General features: G+C 35.1%; 2 protein-coding genes across 4 annotated transcripts in view; both read left to right on the top strand.

Annotated features, from left to right (window-relative positions):
• The first annotated feature begins 1,606 nt into the window (after nt 1-1,606).
• Nucleotides 1,607-7,821, top strand: LOC121256277 (ADP-ribosylation factor 1-like 2). Of its 2 annotated transcripts, none has more exons than XM_041157016.1 (6): nt 1,607-1,947; nt 3,425-3,515; nt 5,325-5,440; nt 5,884-5,943; nt 6,061-6,126; nt 7,292-7,821. In XM_041157016.1, exons 1-6 carry the CDS (start codon nt 1,891-1,893, stop codon nt 7,478-7,480), a joined length of 579 nt encoding a protein of 192 aa, XP_041012950.1. In that variant the 5' UTR covers nt 1,607-1,890; the 3' UTR covers nt 7,481-7,821. The 2 variants fall into 2 exon arrangements, with proteins under 2 accessions (XP_041012950.1, XP_041012949.1); XM_041157015.1 differs by having other exon boundaries at nt 1,725-1,947; nt 5,884-5,982.
• A 1,515-nt stretch (nt 7,822-9,336) lies between these two features.
• Nucleotides 9,337-19,011, top strand: part of LOC121254729 — a 31,995-nt gene continuing 22,320 nt past the window's right edge. The window contains exons 1-5 of one of the 2 annotated variants that reach the window (XM_041154873.1): nt 9,337-9,709; nt 12,183-12,241; nt 12,318-12,449; nt 18,048-18,188; nt 18,914-18,970. In XM_041154873.1, coding sequence (XP_041010807.1) covers nt 9,370-9,709; nt 12,183-12,241; nt 12,318-12,449; nt 18,048-18,188; nt 18,914-18,970 — 729 coding nt within the window. In that variant the 5' untranslated portion in view covers nt 9,337-9,369. Of the gene's footprint in view, nt 9,710-12,182; nt 12,242-12,313; nt 12,450-18,047; nt 18,189-18,913; nt 18,971-19,011 lie in introns of both variants that reach the window. The other variant, XM_041154874.1, reaches the window with a different exon arrangement.

Here is a 19,011-nt window from a genome sequence, read left to right as displayed (position 1 = left end):
TGACAGAAATTTTATCATTGAGATGATCCTTTTTTTTTTTAATTTGACCATTTAGAAAAAGATGAAAAATATTATCTTTATGAAAGCATTAGTTTTAAAATCATTACCATTTAGAGAGATAAAATAATTTTAAAAAAATTCGTCACATATGAAAAGTCGAAAACATGGGCACAACAAATTATTAAATAATTACAAAAATATGAAAAAAAGTTGAAAAATAATAATAATAAATAATAAAAAAATATTATTTTAATAAAATAGAGAAAAAATAGAGAGTATGAAGGAAGTTTCAGGAAAGTAAATATAGAAATATGTTTTGTTGAAATTTGGCAAAAGCTTTAGAGAGCTAAACGCGAATGCTCTGACTTCCATGAGAAGGTGGAAAAGCAGTACAAAGGAAAGAATTTTGTGAATAATAGATAAAAATTTTGTTAAGAGATGTTTGGAAAAGAGATAAGATGAAAATTTTGTGAATAATACTAAAATAAGTTATGAACAGTAATGAGATAGTTTGAGTTAAATATTAATTTGGTTTTGGAAAAGAAGAAATAAGAATTGAATAAAAAATATTATAAAATTAAAATATTGTTATAATATAATTTTTAAATAATATTTTTATTTTCCGATTTGAAAAAATTGCATTATTTTTTGTTTAAAAATTTAAAAAAGTTGTAATGATTAATTTGAAAAATTGTAATAATTAATTTGAAAGTGTTAGTAATTGAGTGAAGTTTGAGAAGTAAATGAGATGAGACGTAATAAGATGGGATGATATGAAAATTATTTTTGAACATCACCTTAAGTTTCAATTGTAGAAGGATTGTACATAGGAGGTAGGACTATCATTTTACCAATGATGATACTTCATCACATATGAATCTCAATTTAATATAAAATCAGCCTCAATTTCATATAAAATTGTAAAACAATTATAAGCTTTTTCGAGATCCATGGTCTCTTCCATTGTATTTTTAAATTTTTATTTTGCTTTATAATAAAAAAGTGATGTTTTATCGTTGTTGTCATGGTAGTTTTATGTAGGGGTGATAAACGGTCGGTCTCCGGGCCGTTTTGGTTCGGATTGGATCAAGATTGAAATTGGTCGATCTCGATCTATATTTAAGAAGATTGAAAAGTTTTGGTTCGGTCCCAATCTAAAATTTTTCCATCTCGGATCGGACTAAATGAAAAATAAAAATATATTATATATTATTTATATAATAATTGTATAATTTATTATGTAATTTTCATTTAACCTATCACCATTAACAATATAAAATTTTAAATATGTTATTAACACTTATTAATATTCTATCAATTAACTAATATATAATATTCATTAACTAATTATATAGTAATTATATAAATTAATAATATAATTTTCATCTAATTTATTATCATTTATTATATAAAAGATTTTTTTATTGATTACATAATCAACATTAATAAGTCACTTAATTTTAATTTAATATTTTAAATAAATTTTTTTATTAATTGATTTAAAAAATAAAAAAATAATTAGAACGGTCCGGTCCGGTCCGGTCGCCTCCATGCATGCAATAGTTCTTAGTTCTTACTCGGTTACTCCTCATCCCTCTGCTCACGCATGACGCACTCACTGGTAACGAAAGAAAAAAAAAAAAAAAAAAAAGGGAAAAAAATGATGTGTGAACAGGGAGCAAGGGGAATATTCTATTTTGTTTGTTTTCCTTTTAAATTTTCACTGGAAGAAGCTGAGCGAGAGGAAGAGAACAAGGGCGAGAGGTAAAAAGGCAAACGCTACCTTCATTCAACCAAATCAAAGTTAAGACATTTCTTTGTGATCGACGAGCTTTCAAGTTTCCCACAGCTTGGAGAAAGAGTGACGGGGAAGGCTGATTGAATTCCCAAATGGGTCAAGTTTTTCGCAAGCTCTTCGATACCTTTTTCGGCAATACCGAGATGCGGGTACACACTCTTATTCACTCTTTTTTTTCCTTCTTTTTAAATATTTGGCACGATAATCTTACTTGCTGGGGTGTGGATTAGAGCTCTTTTTCTTTGTCTTGTTTCTAGGGTTGTCGTCGTCGCTGGTTTTTTGTTAAAGATTTAATTTTTTTGTATAAAGTAAGAGATTTTTACTTTAATGGGATTCCTGTGATTGGCTCGTCTAATCTTTCTTTTTTTGACCTAATGATCTGCGGGCTCTTATCGTTTTTGCCAATTGGTTTCAGGGACAGTGAAGTTTATTTCCATATTTTTATGAATGAATATTTCACTGCCCAATAATTTCAGAGTCGAATTATGTACGCACATGTTTTGCTAAGGTTTATAACAATATTTATGGTAACCACAGAATTCAACAAAAAATGGCTGAATGGTAACAAAACTTGCGTCAGGGATTTAATAAAAGCATCGTATCTAAGGTTTTTACATTAATCTGTCGTAAAGTACAGTATTGAATGCGCGGAAAATCAGAAAGATGCAGAACTGTTAACAAATCTTCTCCTCCTTCTTGCTAGATTAGAATATCATGTTTGATATTGTTAGAACGGGCAGTCTTGTGCGGCCGATATAGAGAACATATCTGCCACTTTTTTCACCCCGGGAAAAAAGCTGATAAAAGTGATATTGACGACTGATTACCTATCTATTCATGAACGATCAGGATAGTAGAGTAAATAGTTTTAATGATGATAGTCATAAGTTTTATGTTTAAATTAATTGCCAGTTCTTATCAATCTAATGCTGACCTCATTGTTGTTGCCCACATTATTTATTTATTTATTATAAGGCTACAAACTTAGCTTTCATTTTAAACAAAAACAAGGTGTATTAGTGATTTTCATGTCCCATTCTAATGCTGCTTTTTTATAAGTTATTCTAATGCTTTTAACAAAAAGCTGTATATACTTATTTTTGTTTACGAAGGCTACTAAGTTAACCTCTTTTTTTTGTATAAATAAATGGTGGTTTAGTGGCTTTCATGTTCATTTTTCCTGATTTTAGTGCAGCTTACATTATTTTTTTTTTAATAAGATTTACTGGTAGCAGTCTTTTTTTAACTACGCAGGGAAAATGCTAGCTACATCTGCACTATAACCCCCCAAAAGACTAGTCAGTTTGAAGTTTCTCTATCAGTCCAGTTTCACCTATTAAGTATTCATTGTGGGACTTGGTACTTATGACTACCTTTATAACCTGCCCACTCTATGTGGTTATCATATTTCCAATGTGGAATTTGGGTGTTACACTTGTTTATGCAGCATACTGAATAGACTTTCCCCCCCTTTTTAAGCACTTCTATTATAGAAAGTTTCATTTAAGTTTCTCGTCCTGTATGCCTGTTTATTTTGTGTTTAATGCAATGATATGTACACATTTTATTATCTAGTATACTTTGAGGCCCTCTTCTTATTTGTAATGCTTACTTGAGCTTGGATAGGTTGTGATGCTCGGCCTGGATGCTGCTGGCAAAACAACTATACTGTACAAGCTGCACATTGGAGAGGTTTTATCAACTGTTCCTACAATTGGTAGGCCATTTCTTCATAAAAACATGAATTATTGATACTTTTAGATGAGGGCTGTGCTTTACTAGGGTCATCTATAAGCTACTTTTAGGAAGCTATTCTTTCCCTTTAGGTGAGCTGTGTGACTGTTTTATTATGCTGTTTACTTTCTTTCTTCCCACCACTCTTGCACGGTTGTCCTTGTTCTAGATCAGGAAAAGGGAAGATTGCTTGGCAATATTTCAAATAATTTCATTCTTCGAATGATAAATTTGTTTAATTAATAAAAAGGTAGACTAGGCACTTAAAAAACTGGACTATGCAATTAGATAATTTCTATAACCTGAATAGAATAACAAGATCATGAAGGAAAAAGGAAAATGATGTGAATGGAAAATATAAAAAATGCTTTGTTGTTTCATCAAAGGAAAAAAAAAAAAAGCTTGGTTGCTTGGTAAGATAATAAGAAAACTGTAGTAATCTATTATCTTCTGCATCAGTTCAAGGTAGTAAATTTTGACGAACAAGCATAAATTCTAGCATATTGTAGGCGTATAAGGCATCCAATCATATTATTGCTATCATATAGAATAGCTTGAAACCATCCTGCCCATTAAAAACATTATTTGGAGCTTTGAAGAGTTTGTTGGATAGGGTTCACTTTGTTGTCCGCACTTGTCAAGGCTGATACGTATCCTGCAAGGGCTGTTTGTGAAGGTAAATAATAAAACTTTGCATGCAAAATTTCATTAATATCATTACATTTTAGACAACATATTGTTCCAATCAGCACTAATTTGGTCTTGCATAAGTGGATTTTTCAACCTAGAAATGGCTTTAAAGCATGGGAATAAACTACACAAATGATGATTGTTTTCCTGCATAGTCTCACAGAAAATAAGGGCATTATCAATGAACGGGAGATGAGACAGGACAAATTCTTCATTATTTCTAGTCCCCACTTGAAATCTGTTAAGAGCCTCCTATTAAAAGCAACTGACAACATTCTGCTCAGCGCCTCTATTAACACTACAAAGAGTAGAGGGGATAAATGATCCCTCTGTCTTAGGCTACGTTTGGATAGTGAGGTGATCTCAGATGATTTGTGAATAGTAGTGAAAATGTGATGAATAAATAATGATTAAATATTAAATAGTAGTGAATAGTAGTAAAAAGTAGGTGAAAAGTAATGATAAAATATTGAATTGTAGTGGAGTGATCTCACTACCCAAACACAGCCTTAATCCTTGAGAGCTATTAAAGAAGAGTAATGATTTGTACAAGTCCCAAATAGTTAAGCCCTGTGCAGTCCCTTTATGAAAAAGTTGACCCCACCATGAAAAAGTGTTAAACAATCTATTCTTTATCAGTGGGACTCACTTTTTTACAAAGGGCCTGTGCGGGGCTTGTCTATTTGGACTTGTATCTAGCATTACTCGTCTTTCTCAAAGATCACATCTCGTAAGTAAATCCATATCGAGACTCCATTTCATATGGTTGTACACCTACACCTTCACCAAGTCTACTTTACATAGCATACTTGGAATCCTGATCTGATTTTACTATTGAGGCATTTGTTAGATGTAAGAATCGAGCCTAAGATTTGTCAACTTTTTACTGAAAGCATCTTGAGAGTGGGAAGCAATCTCCACTGACATTATCTTTAGCTGGTTTGCATGAATTTTGGAAATGATTTTATAAACACCACCTAGCAAACTAATAATATGAAAATCCCCCTTTATGTATTAGGTAAACTAATAGGATGAAAATCCTTAATCTTCAGTATAAGAAGGTTATTGCGGATGCCAATTTGATATCCCTGGTTCATTGTAGGTTTTAACGTGGAGAAAGTTCAGTATAAGAATGTGATATTCACAGTTTGGGACGTTGGTGGGCAAGAGAAGTTGAGGCCACTCTGGAGGCATTACTTTAACAATACGGATGGGCTGGTAATGACTAACTTCTACCATCTTTTCCTCAGATTAGTTTTTAGGGTGATCACCCTGCCCTCTTCCCCATTATTTTTTTCACCATTCGGATATATTTCTATTTCAGTTAGACGTGATATCCTTATTCTTTATACTTTTATACTTATTTCCAGTTTTCAGTAAGTACTTCAACTATGTTTTGAAACAAAAGACACAGAATGATATAATTATCTTCTGTTTCCTCTACGTTTTTTGTGATCTTAACAAAGCAAACTAGTTGTTTTAATGAAGCATCACTTTACTGAAAAAATAGATAGTTTTGTTCTTAATCCTCATAATGTACACACCTTTAACTATACATATTTGAGCATTACTTATAAAAAAAAAAACATATTTGAGTATAATATACGTGGATGGGATTCATATATATATATATATATTAATATATGTCGTCTCTATGCCAGATCTATGTCGTTGATTCCTTGGACCGAGAGAGAATTGGAAAAGCAAAGGCAGAATTTCAGGTTGCTTCTTCTTCTTCTTCTTCTTCTGATAAGCAACAGGTTGTATACTCTGAAGGAAGTAATACAATAAGTCTTGGGGGTAATGGTCTCTTAGTTGACCTGCTAATTTTCTTTCAGGCCATCGTCAAGGATCCATTTATGCTCAACAGTGTTATATTGGTGTTTGCCAATAAACAAGACATGGTAGGTTTCATTAGTAATATGTTATACTTCTTGCACCTGAAAGTTTAATTATACATGTATGCATGGTTTGTGTTTCTATGTATTCATTAAAGACATACCCTTCTTATAAAAGAAAAATTAAAGACATACCTCGTAGTTTGTGCCTTGCAGAAACAATGTGTTAGATAAACTTGCTAATGCAATAACTTTCTTTTTGTTTGGCAATGGGTGTCCGGGAACTAAGTATTGACTAATCTTGGGAGTGCACAATCTTTAGGCAAAGAGTTTCCTTAAAGTGCACCTTGGGTTATTCAAGTATAAATTCTCCTAATTCGATGGTACCTAGAAATTATTTTCACCCAAGATTTCAAATCTTAGACCTGGAGAAAACATACCACCAGGAACAAGGCTCTTGCCACTTGAGCCAACCCCTAGGGGTTCTTGCTAATAGCAATAAGTTTCTCCAAAAAAGGAGTTCTGTCATATTTTCTTGGTTTGTAATCATTTAAATGATCTATCTGTCATGAGCTTGCAACTGAGTTCAAAACCAAGTAATATCTATTGCTACATTACCCCAGTGATGGGATGGGATGGGGGTTTAAGTTTCTCTAGTTTTTTTTTTTTTGTTGGCTCTGGGTGCTTGAGAACAAAATCCCGACTAATCCCGGGTAAGCAGTTTCTCGCAAGTGCATCTCGGGTAACTCAAGGCGAAATTCTTCCAGTCCGATGGCCCCTAGAAATTGTTTGCACCCAAGAGGATTTGAACCTTAGACTTAGAGGGAGCATACCACCAAGACCAAGGCCTTTTCCCCTTGAGCCAACCCCTCCTTGTCTTGTCATGTGTCTGGATCTTGTTAACGGAGCACTGTTCTAGTTGCACCCCCTCCTCCAAAGAAAAGTAAATAATTAGTACAAGTTTTATTGAGGCAGTAGCATTTTTAGTCTTCTTTCTTCAATAACTTTCTGCTGCATAAATAATATTGGTACAGGACGCTACAAATACCTTTGAAAATATGTTTCAGACTTCCCTAATTGCTGATGTAAGGATTTTCACTAGCATAGAAGCTCCCTTTTTGGACAGAAAAACAAATAGATAAATGAAAAACAATAGCAGTTACACATTTCACAGAGAAGTCCCATGCAGCATTATATTCACTCGGATGATTTTTCTCTTTATCCTGTTCAGAAAGGAGCTATGACACCAATGGAAGTATGTGAAGGACTAGGTCTCTTTGATCTGAAGAACAGAAAATGGCACATACAAGGGACTTGTGCACTGAGAGGAGAGGGGCTTTACGAGGGCTTGGACTGGTTAGCAGGGACTCTAAAGGAAATGAAAGCTGCAGACTCTTCAGTAGGCGCGTCCTCTTTCTAAAGGTTCAAGTTAATCTCTCCACCTACTTGAAAAAGAGGCGAGGCATCAATCCCATTGTACTCGCTTCCACTTTTTACAGCAGGGTTTTATGTGACCTTGGCTCTGTCGATAAAGCTGAAGAGTACGCCTTACAGACATTGGAAAATCCTGACTTGTATGAAATATTCTTGGGTTGTTCTAATGCAAATGATGTAATAGGTTCTTCCTCACTTATCAAAAGTAATATAGGTTCTTATTTCTGGCCATGACACTTAAAAACATGTGGTTTTCCTGCGATGTAAATTGCTTGTAGGACTTGCCATTGATAAATATAACTAGTGTCTGGGATCGCTGTGTGCTAAGAATGGCCCCTGGAATACTGTCTGCATATATTGGTAATACTATATGGATAGCCTCATTCTTTCTGTCTCGCACATTCAACAACCAGGAATGCTTTGTGTTATGTGCTGATACTTTTATTATACTTATATAAAAAAAAACATGTCAAGTCTTTTTTGATAAAGGAGTTCATATGGACACTGAATGTGAATGCAAACTGACGAAAGAGCTTTGGTTAGAGAGTATTTTTGGAAAGTAACATTAGTCAATGCTTAGATTTGGTAGGGGACGGCGCGAGGGGCTTGTTTTCGGCTTACAACTGCTGGAAGAAAAATACAATTATCTGTTATTTTTTAGAAAAATTCTTCCCTTTGTGGTTATTGAATAGGGAAATGATAATTAGTATCCCATTTGAATTTTCTCAAGTGACTTTTGACGATCCATTTTTCTTGAATCATTAAAACATTCTTTTTTTAAATATCTTAAATGTTTTTTTTATTAGATAAAATTCAAAAATAATTTTTGTAATGATTTAATAAAATAAAGTAATGCTGCTATGTTCTTAATTTATATCATCCACTTTGCCCCTTATTAAAAAAATTTAAAAAATATATATTCAAAACAAATGGCACCTGAAAACACAAAAAATATAAATTTTAGATTTTATCTACCTTTTCATGTTTGTATTTTTTTAATAAATCATGTGGTGCTACATTGTGGACCGTGGTGCCTCATTAAGGGAAAAAGTCAGTAGTATAAATTAAGAGACATAGTATCATTTTTCAATAAAAAAAGGGTTGCCTAACAAGACTCTATTGTATTGGATAACTATTGAATTTGACAATTAATTCTAAGGAAAATGATACTAAAGTGTCTTGGTTTGTACCTTTAATTTTATTGCTCATGTATTTTTTTAAAATTTTGTATTTAATAATTAAAGAAGTATCTATTAATATATTATTTTTTTAAAATATTTAAAAATATTTGAAAGAAAAAAAAATATAATGTATACTAAGAACACGCTTATCGAGCAAACCTGAAAGGTATAATAGCAACACCCACGTTCTCATTATGAGGTTATTATTAATGCATTTTAATGGTTTTTGGGAATCTATTTCAAAGAATTCAATGCCAAGTCGAACCCATAGTAGGATTGAGTTTTATCCATCAGCTTCACCTCTATTTTATTATAAAAAAATGAAAATAATTTGCTTTTATGCTTTTCTTAATAAGATTGATGAAATAAGGATAGAGTTTCTTGATATTTTCTGTCTTGAAATCCAATCACAATTTTTTTCCATAGAAGAAAAACTATTTTATTTTATTTTTTTATTTTTATATACTCCAAGTGTCATTCTATCCCTTCTCCACGTTCTTGAACCCAAAAACACAGATTTTTGAGAGAAAAAATCATAACCATAGATTCCCCTGCCCCTACTCTATAGCCATTTCCCAACCACACACACACACACACCCTCTCTGAGTCTCTCGTCACTCTTAATATTATTTTTATTTATTATTATATATAAATAGTTTGGACCAAACCGAAACTAACCAACTACCCAACCACCATGTCCTCATGTCGAAACCAGAGCTCCACAGTCACGATGTTTCTTTTAGCCCACAAGACCAAGACACCTCCATTCCTTCGCACTCTCCACCGTTTCCGCAGCTCCCGGAAATACCGCCCTATTGTTTATCCGATTGCTCCCGTACTCACCGTCTCCTCCTCCCTCAGCTCCGTCATCTCCGCCGGAAACGCCATCGCCGCCGCCGGTTCCGGCTCATCCCTTCACGGTGCCGTGACGTCGGCCATTACGCATGTCGCCGTCACCGCTGTCGCCATCGCTTCCGGGGCATGTCTTTCCACCAAGGTCGATTTCTTGTGGCCCAAGGTGGAGGAGCAAGCAGGTGTGTTTCTGTTGTTGTTGTTTTTTTTTTTTTTCCTCTGGGAAGTGCTTTTGTGAAACAGAGTTGCTTTGATCTTTTATTTTTCCTTGCCTTAGTTGGGGAAATTCTATGATGAGAAATCGGTGCTTAATTTGCTTTTGGGAATTAAATTTTGTTTTGTTTTTAATGTTTCGAGAGAATGGTTCACAAATATTTTCGGATTAAACAAATAAGTTTCTGCTTCTATTGCTTGTGAAGATCCTGAAAATAATGTCAAGAATATTTTTTCCCGTTTGGTTGGCATGAAAATCTTTTACACACCACTGCCATCACCCATACCCACCTTCAACCGTCAACTGTCAATTATACCCAAATTGTCAACGCTATCGCCTGTCCACATTGTCATAAAAGATGCTGATGCCGTTGGATAGTTTTGCAGAAAATGGCTTCCGCCTCTCTTTTTTTTGTTCCACAGTAGCAAATTTACAATTGACCCAAAAATAATTTTCTCAACGGCATTTTTTTTCCACGACAAAACAACGGAAAATGGAGAAAACGTTTTCTGAAAAGCTTTTTACGACAAAACAAGTAAAACAACACGTTCCAGTTGTAATAATAGGTTGATGGAAGTTGTTTTCGTTATCCAAAATATTGTTTAGGTGAATACAAGTTGACTTGGAATGTTGTGATTATTTACTCCTTTTGTAAATGATGCATTTGAAACAAAATTCATTTTACTATTTTGTTTCTTTTTTGTTTTTTGGATTTTTTTACTATTAATGAATTTGATTAAAAAATATCTAATATTTTTTTTTTTTACTAAATCACAAAGGTTTACAACCCAATTGCATAAGGAGTATACAAAAGAAACACCCAACTAACAAGAAGATGAAAAAGAGCAAGTCTTTAGGGCTGGTTTGGTCACAAAAAACCAAACTATCTCATCTCATCTCATATAATCATTACAACTTTCTCAAACTCCCACATAAAATATAATAAACAATTCAACTTTTTTAAATTTCAAAACAAAAATAATATTATAAAAATATTTTATTCAACTTTCAACAAAATATTTCATTTGATCTCATCTGAACTGCATAACCACCAAACGAGGCCTTAAAGTCTAGAAAACTAAGAGATACATATTTGTGGTGAGCAGCCATCCAAACATATAGGGTGCTTAGTAACTCTTAACTCTGCCACCATCCTTTCTCATCCTTCCAAAGCTTGAGCATTGCGTTCTTGGCAAATACACGCATTAAGTGTAGGGGGACCATCTTCCAAATATATGATTATCCATGTCCTCTACAGGAATTCCCATAACCCCCTCAATTCCAAAAGTACTGAATATCACCACTAATAAATTCCCAGGCAACTCACAGTGTAGCAAGAGGTGATTGATGCTTTCCCCGCTTTACTGTTCTGGTCTTTGATACAAAATAGTTTTAGGAAGTGGAATTGGTCTGCAGTAATAAAACAACCGAAATTGGATTTCTTGCCAATTTGATTGACTATAGTAACTATGTTTGCTCTGGTTGACTTTCTGCTGTAGTATGTTGCCTTAATTGAAAACAAAATGTTATTTCAAAGCATAGTTCTATGTAATCAAATTTTTTGTCAGAGCATAACTTATAATGCTTCACTTTGTCACAGTTTAATGGTTTATATTGTTATTGTTTTATTCTTTGAAAACAAGAATTTATACCAAACCACATTGACCCTTGTTAGTTGGTTGGTTGATCCTTTGTCCTAACCTAAAGAGAGAAAAATACTGTTTCCTAATGAGAGAGAGAAAATCAATAAGAATTAGTTTAGAAAATACCAAAATCCCCAAGAAATTAACCAAGTCTTGGTATCTATCTAGTGCAGAAAAAAAAAAAAAAAAAAAAACACAAGCAGGGGTGAGAAGCTGGTAGATTTGGGTTTGGGCAGTACTTATAAAAAAAAAAGATTTGGGTTTGGGCAGGATGAGGGTATGAAATACTAGGAGCGGCCACCTTTACTTTCTTCAATTCTAGGCTACTCCACTCCTTGAACCGATTCATTGCCACTTGGGATCCGAAGAGGATGATGAGGTGGGGTACAAATCTGGTCACGAGGGCGACCCATCTGGATCTGAACAGTTTAACAACAAATGATCCGCATACTATTCCCTAGATTTGCGCAGGCAACCCCAATCAAACGATGATGACCCCCCCTCTTAACACTAACAGATAAACATCATACTACAAATACAATTTAGCTTTTAAAACTTTTTATGATCTCCATTTCCCTATGGACTCCTGATCAATTTGAACTTATTCATTGGTGTAGCTTCAATACTATCAAGCATTTTGTCATCCTTTTTTTTTCCCCCCCTTTTTTCATTTAACTGGAATTAGTTAAAGTTCACAGGTGGTGCTTTTGAAATATTTAACTTATGGATTTTCCACTTGTGAATCATTTTCTCCTCTATTTTGTTAAACTAAATGTAAGTATCATCATTGTGGTGCAGGTTCTCTGATACTGGAGGGGGTAGATGTAACTGGATATCCTATATTTAGCGATGCAAAGGTTTACCATCTTTACTCAAATCATAACTTGCTTATAGGCATCTGCTGTGACTAAAACACTCACTCTGTGAAGGCAGGTGCAAAAGGCTATAGCATTTGCAAAAAAAGCTCACTGCGGCCAATTACGGAAAACAGGAGATCCTTATTTAACTCATTGTATTCATACGGGAAGAATCTTAGCAATATTTGTTCCATCAAGTGGGAAACGAGTATGCAGGCCTCTTTCTTTTGTGTTTCCAGTTTTTAAGGCTTCTAGTTTCCTCATACGTAGCTAGCTGAAGGGATGCATGAACTTAAACATAATGGCAAGATTGATGGGAAGAATGATTGTCGAATAGTCTAGAAATACAGTGATGGTAATCAGGAAGACCTGAATACAATAAACTATGTTGCAAAGGGGTAGACCATAATCATAGCCATTCATTGTCGTTTTTATCTTTTTTAATTTTATGCACCCTGATTTAAGTTGAAAAAGATAAGTTCTAGTATTGAGTGGTAGACCTTTCAACACCAAGTGGCTTATCAAAACACGTGTCTCACGTGTTGCTTACACAGAGAAGATATGCCTATAAGAGCACTAGCATTGGTTTCTCTATATGCATTTTCAAAATTACATCCTTTGAAAATTGATTTTGCATATAAAGAAAAACTCTCACATTGTATTATGCATCTTTGAACCAAATAATAATAAAATATTATTATTTTTTTCTTAAAATTATTATTTTGATATATTTTACAATTAGTACCATGTGCTCAAAAATACCAATTCCATATATCTAAATATTACCAATTTCATATATCAAAATGACCAATTTTATCAATAAATATTAATATGTACTAAAAATTTTTTTGTATCATCAACTTAATACAAATTTCATATATCAAAATTATTTTAATACAAATTCCACAAAGTTGATTTTAATGGATAAGAGAGAGAAAAAACAGTAAAATAATGTTTGGAGAGTGAATAGTGTTTCTTCAAATGTGAAGAAATACTATTCATAGCTATGCAAAATTTTGAAAATGTATAATCCAATATAGACCAATTTAGAGAGATATTATACAAATATGAAGATGAATATGAAAATACATAAGCCATTACCAATGCTCTAAAGATTCTGATCAGAAAAAATGAAGGTATTTATTGCCTACTTTAAATCAACAGTATAAAGCCCTTACCAAGCCCCATCTCAATTGACCTCTTTTTTCATATCTAATATAATATTTAGGTCTTAATTTCACCCGCACTAGGGATAAGAATATATATACACATATACACACACTTACATATTTATTTAAAATTCACAGCACTTGGTGTGCTTTTTTCCCACTTTTCCCCGTTTTATATTTCGCTTTGGTTACTTATCCCTTTTCATTGGCAGTTATGGATTCTTTTTTATGCTAGTGTTGATAATTGTACTTTTTTCCCATTTTTGGGGGTAGTTTTACCGTGAAACCTTTGTGGAATATATGTTCACATGGACTTCTAATTATGATTATTTTTTGCTAATGATCATGAAACGAATCAATAACTGTATATAAAGAAATATGATTCAACATTAAGTTTTTTTTTTTTTGACAAGTAAGCGGTAGTATAAATAAGAATAGGCAAAGCCCATGTGTACAAGGTGGTATACAAGAGATAACACCTATTTAGTTGCTAAAAAAGAAATAAGAAAATCATTTACATTTAGGCAATTAAAATCTACAGCAATAGCCCAAAGAAATAAGGTGCGGAAAAATAAAATTCTAAGATCCTCTATTGTCTGCTCCTTATCTTCGAATGTCTGCTCGTTACGCTCCCGCCATATGCACCACATAATGTAAATAGGAACCATCTTCCATACAGCTTTGATTTGTGGAGCACCACCCGGCATTACCTAGCTAGCCAATAACTCTACCATTGTAGCAGGCATCACCCAATTTAACCCTATTCGAATCAACACATCGCTCCATAGGGCTTTAGCTGTCTCACAATGTAGCAAAAGATGATCCACTGTCTCGCCAGTTTTCTTGCACATACAACACCATTCTGGAATAATAACCTGACACTTCCGCAGATTATCAGTGGTCAGAATCTTACCCAGAGATGCTGTCCAAGTGTAAAATAGTTGGAACGCCCCAATAGAAGACCCAAACCACATGGTCTATATTCCGAAAGGACTAGTCAATGATACAATTGATGCCTCATTGCAACCTTATAAAGCACAAGAACTTCTCATTCCCGAGCAATGTGGGATCCCATACACCACCTACCTTTATCCATATCATATGGGGTATCACAATCTACCCCTTTAAATTCCTGACGTCCTTGTCGGGCCTGTCCATTGTAGGTGGCACGGCTCAAGTCCCACAATTCTGGTTGTGATAGGTTCTGATACCATTTGTAACGCCCCAATGGAAGGCCCAAACCACATGACCTATACTCCAAAAGAACTAGTCAATGATACAATTGGAGTTCCATTGGAACCTTAAAAAGTGCAAAAACTTCTCCTTTCCAAGTAATGTGGGATCCCATACACCACCTACCTTCATCCATATCATATGGAATATCACAATAGTGCTTTTGGAGGCGCCTTATTCCTCCACAATCTTCTCTAAGGAAAATGAGTGTTTGGAAGCAAAGTAAGGGACTTATAGAAGGAGCGAACCCAAAAAACACCCTTACTTGCCGGATTCCACCACAACTTATCCTCTCGCAATCCAAACATCCTCGAAGAGTACACTCGACTGAAAAACGCCTCAAAACTATTTAGTTCCCAGTCTTGAGCTGCTCTACTAAAGGTGACATTCCAATGGACTTGATCCCCTGAACGAACCATGAGATCCGCCACTGAAGCCTCTTGATCACATGCCACACGAAAAACAGATGGGAAGACGTCCGCTAGAGCCTCCTCCCCACACCATATGTCCCTCCAAAATTTTATACGAGTGCCCTCCCCCACCATAAATTTAGTATGTCGAGAAAACACCCCCCCATCCACGTCGAATGTGCTTCCAAACCCCCATCCCTTAGGACCTATTCCCCTCTCTAGTACCACCAATCCCCCCCCCCCCCCCCCCCAAAATCTTACTATGTTTGCAATCAACCACTAATTTCCATAGAGCTTCTGGTTCCAAATTGTATCTCTAAAGCCATTTCCCAAGTAATGCCTGATTAAAAGTTCTCAAATTCTTTATCCCCAACCCACATGAAGGAATTGGTCTGCACACCTTATCCCAACTGACTAGGTGAAACTTGAATTCATCTCCCATCCCACTCCATAAGAAATCCCGATAAAGTTTTTCAATTCGCGCCGCCACACTAGCTAGAATTGGAAATAAAGAAAGAAAGTTAGTACGTTAGAGAGATTACTCTTGATAAGAGTCACCGACCTCCCTTTGACAAATAAAGTCTCTTCCAACCAGCCAATTTTTGTTCTATTTTCTCAATAACTGTGTTCCAAATAGACGAAGCCCGTGATGCGGCCCCCAATGGTAACCCCAAATATGTCATAGGGAGAGAAGTGACCTTACATTGAAGAGTATTAGCCAACTGCTGAGAAATACTGACGTTCCCAACAGGCACTAACTTTGATTTATCAAAGTTAACTCTCAAACCTGACGCTGCTTCAAAACAAAAAAGAAGCGCCTTCAGTGCCCTAAGTTGGTCTTTTTCTGCATCACAGAAAATTAGAGTGTCATCTGCGAATAATAATGGGAGACCGAGATAACACCCCTCTGTGGATCACCCATTGAAAATCCAGCCATAAAACCATGACTAACCACAGCCTATAACATCTTACTCAAAGCCTCCATGACGATAACGAAAAGCAGGGGGACAAGGGATCACCCTGTCTTAAACCTCGAGAACTATTAAAAAAACCTTCTGGGTTACCATTGATCAAGACTGAAAATCTTGCCGTTGAAATACACCATTTGATCCACATACACCACCTCTCCCCAAAGCCACATCTCTTCAGTAAGTACAAAAGGAATTCCCAGTTTACATGATCATATGCTTTTTCCATATCTAGTTTACAAATAATACTTGGAGTGCCAGACTTTAATCTCCTATCCAGACATTCATTTGCAATTAAGATTGAGTCCAGGATCTGACGACCCTTTACAAAAGCATTTTATGGCTTTGAGATTATTTTATCAATTGCCACCCCTGACCTATTAGCTAGCACCTTTGAAATGATTTTGTGTATCCCATTAATGAGGCTAATGGGCCTAAAGTCCTTCAATTCCAAAGCTCCGGATTTCTTCGGAATCAAAGCAATAAAAGTAGCATTCAGGCTTTTCTTGAATTTCTCAGTCAAGAAAAGCTCCTAAAACACATTCATAATGTCATCTTTCTCCATCGCCCAACATATTTGAAGAAATCCCAACGTAAAGCCATCAGGGCATGGTGCTTTATCTTTCACCATCTTTCAAACCACATCCAATACCTCCTATTCCTGAAAAGATCTTTCCAACCAGGAGGCTGTCTGTGGTTCAATGGACTCAAAACCAAGTCCATCTAGATTGGGCCTCCAGCCTTCATTTTCTGTAAATAGATATTCATAGAAATTCACCACATGTTCCCGGATCACAGAGGCCTCTGTGCAATCACTACCATTGATTTTCAGCATCTCAATAGAGTTAGTTCTTCAATGAGAGTTAACCACTTTATGGAAGAATTTTGTGCTTTGATCCCCTTCCTTCAACCAAAGAGCTCTTGACTTCTGTTGCCAAAAGATATCTTCTAAAGTTAAAACCCTTTCCAACTCTAATGCTAGCGCTGTCTTACGTGAAACTTCCTCTGGGGTTAGAGCCCTATCCTCAATAATCCTTTCGAGATTCTATAATTCCTCCCTTAGAGTTTTCTTTTGCTCCCCTATATTTCCAAAATATTGGAAATTCCAAAGCTTTAAATCTTCCTTTAATGCTTTCAGTTTGCCTGCAAGAATATAAGAGGGGGTACCGTAAAGCTGATAAAAAGACCACCAATACCTTACCTTGTCCACGAAGCCATTGCTTTTAAGCCACATGTTTTCGAGCTTGAAATAACGACGACCTCCTTGAATACCACCTTCGTCTAATAATATGGGAAAATGATCCAAGCATAGGCGCGGCAGTCTCTTCTGACATACCTCCAGGTAATGGCTTTCCCAGTCCGGCGATATTAAAAATCTATCCAGCCGGGACCAAGATTGATTGTTAGACCAAGTGAAGAGACCACCAACTAGAGGGAGTTCAACAAGATTCAGGTCAAAAAAGCACTCTGAAAAATCAGCCATGGCTGGATGTATCCGAGTACTTCCAGATCTTTCACTAGGGAACCTTACTACATTAAAATTTCCTCCTATGCAACAAGGAAGATTCCACCCGCTATAGATAACAGCCATCTCATCCCACAAATGACTTCGAATATTGTCAGCATTCAGTCCATAAACACTTGCAAAAGCCAACAAGAAATTATCCTCTACCATCTTGAAAGAGCAAGCCACTGTAAATTCCCCTACAAACTTTTCCATTTTCTCCACGACCCTTTTATCCCACATCACCAAAATACCGCCCGATGCCCCATCCGAAGCTAGATAGGCCCAATCTGCATACGGGCAACCCTACACATTTCTCACAAGTATTCTGTTTACCAATTTCAGTTTGGTTTCTTGTAAGATTCAACATCAAGTTGATGGGCAATACTTCTCTTTGTTATAATGTTGCATGTGTTAGTAGCAATATGGTCACTTATTTTGGTTTATGAAAGACACTTTCATTGTATAAAGCCACATTTCTATCCCATTGATTCCTTCATTAAGATTTTCAAGTTGGTGCAGGCTGTTGATACAGTTGTGGCTGGGATTCTCCATGATGTGATTGATGATACATGCGAAAGTTTGCACAAGATAGAAGAAGACTTTGGTGATGACGTAGCTAAGTTGGTAGCAGGCGTTTCCAGGTTAAGTTATATAAATCAGGTATTATAAACTGGTTATGATTATAAGAACCATTATCTTTTGGCTTCAAGTGAAAATATTCAAGCGGGAGATTAGGTCTGACATTTGACTTGATTTGGAATGTTCATCAATTCTTTCAGTGTGTTAGATTGGGATGCTTGGATGGAATTCATTTATGAATTTTGAATTAATGAGAAACTTGTATAATCATGTGATTTTCCATTTTCTTGCCCTTTTGGATTAGTGGTAACATAGTGCAAGAAATAACAGTCATTTTGGTAAAACATTTTGACATCGAGAAAATTTGAAGATTGTTTCAAATTCTCTCTGCCAATGGTCTTATACTTCAATTTATATTTTCATTTTAACCATGAAAAGAGATTTTCATTTCCTGTATGATATGTGGATTTTCCCCAAGAACGAGATAAATAAATGCCACCTGGATGGTGGCAGAATTGGAGAAAAAAATTAATGATTCTGTTTGAAGTAGGAAATTGTTGACATACATTTCCTAATCTTCTTTTCTCATTTTGTTGTCCTGCTACATTGATTTCATGTTCCATAGTCTTTATTATTCTTTTGGTGGCATTGCAATCATGGTTTGAGTTCTGATGGTTTCATCATGTTGTGCTCATCATTTACTTGCAATCTCTGTTTTTGGCTTCTGCAAGATTAATACTTATGGTTATGTTTTTTGGTCTGCTCTATTGTGGTGTCTTTGCATGTCATTTATTTTGTTTTTGCAGCTATTACGGAGACACCGCAGGATACATGTGAACTCGGGTACCCTTGATCCTGAAGAGGTATACGACTTTGTTGCTAGATTGTGACGGAAATTAGAAAT

Source organism: Juglans microcarpa x Juglans regia, chromosome 3D (assembly GCF_004785595.1).
Source record: "Juglans microcarpa x Juglans regia isolate MS1-56 chromosome 3D, Jm3101_v1.0, whole genome shotgun sequence".
Classification (NCBI taxonomy): domain Eukaryota; kingdom Viridiplantae; phylum Streptophyta; class Magnoliopsida; order Fagales; family Juglandaceae; genus Juglans; species Juglans microcarpa x Juglans regia.
This window is presented reverse-complemented; position numbering and strand designations above follow the sequence as displayed.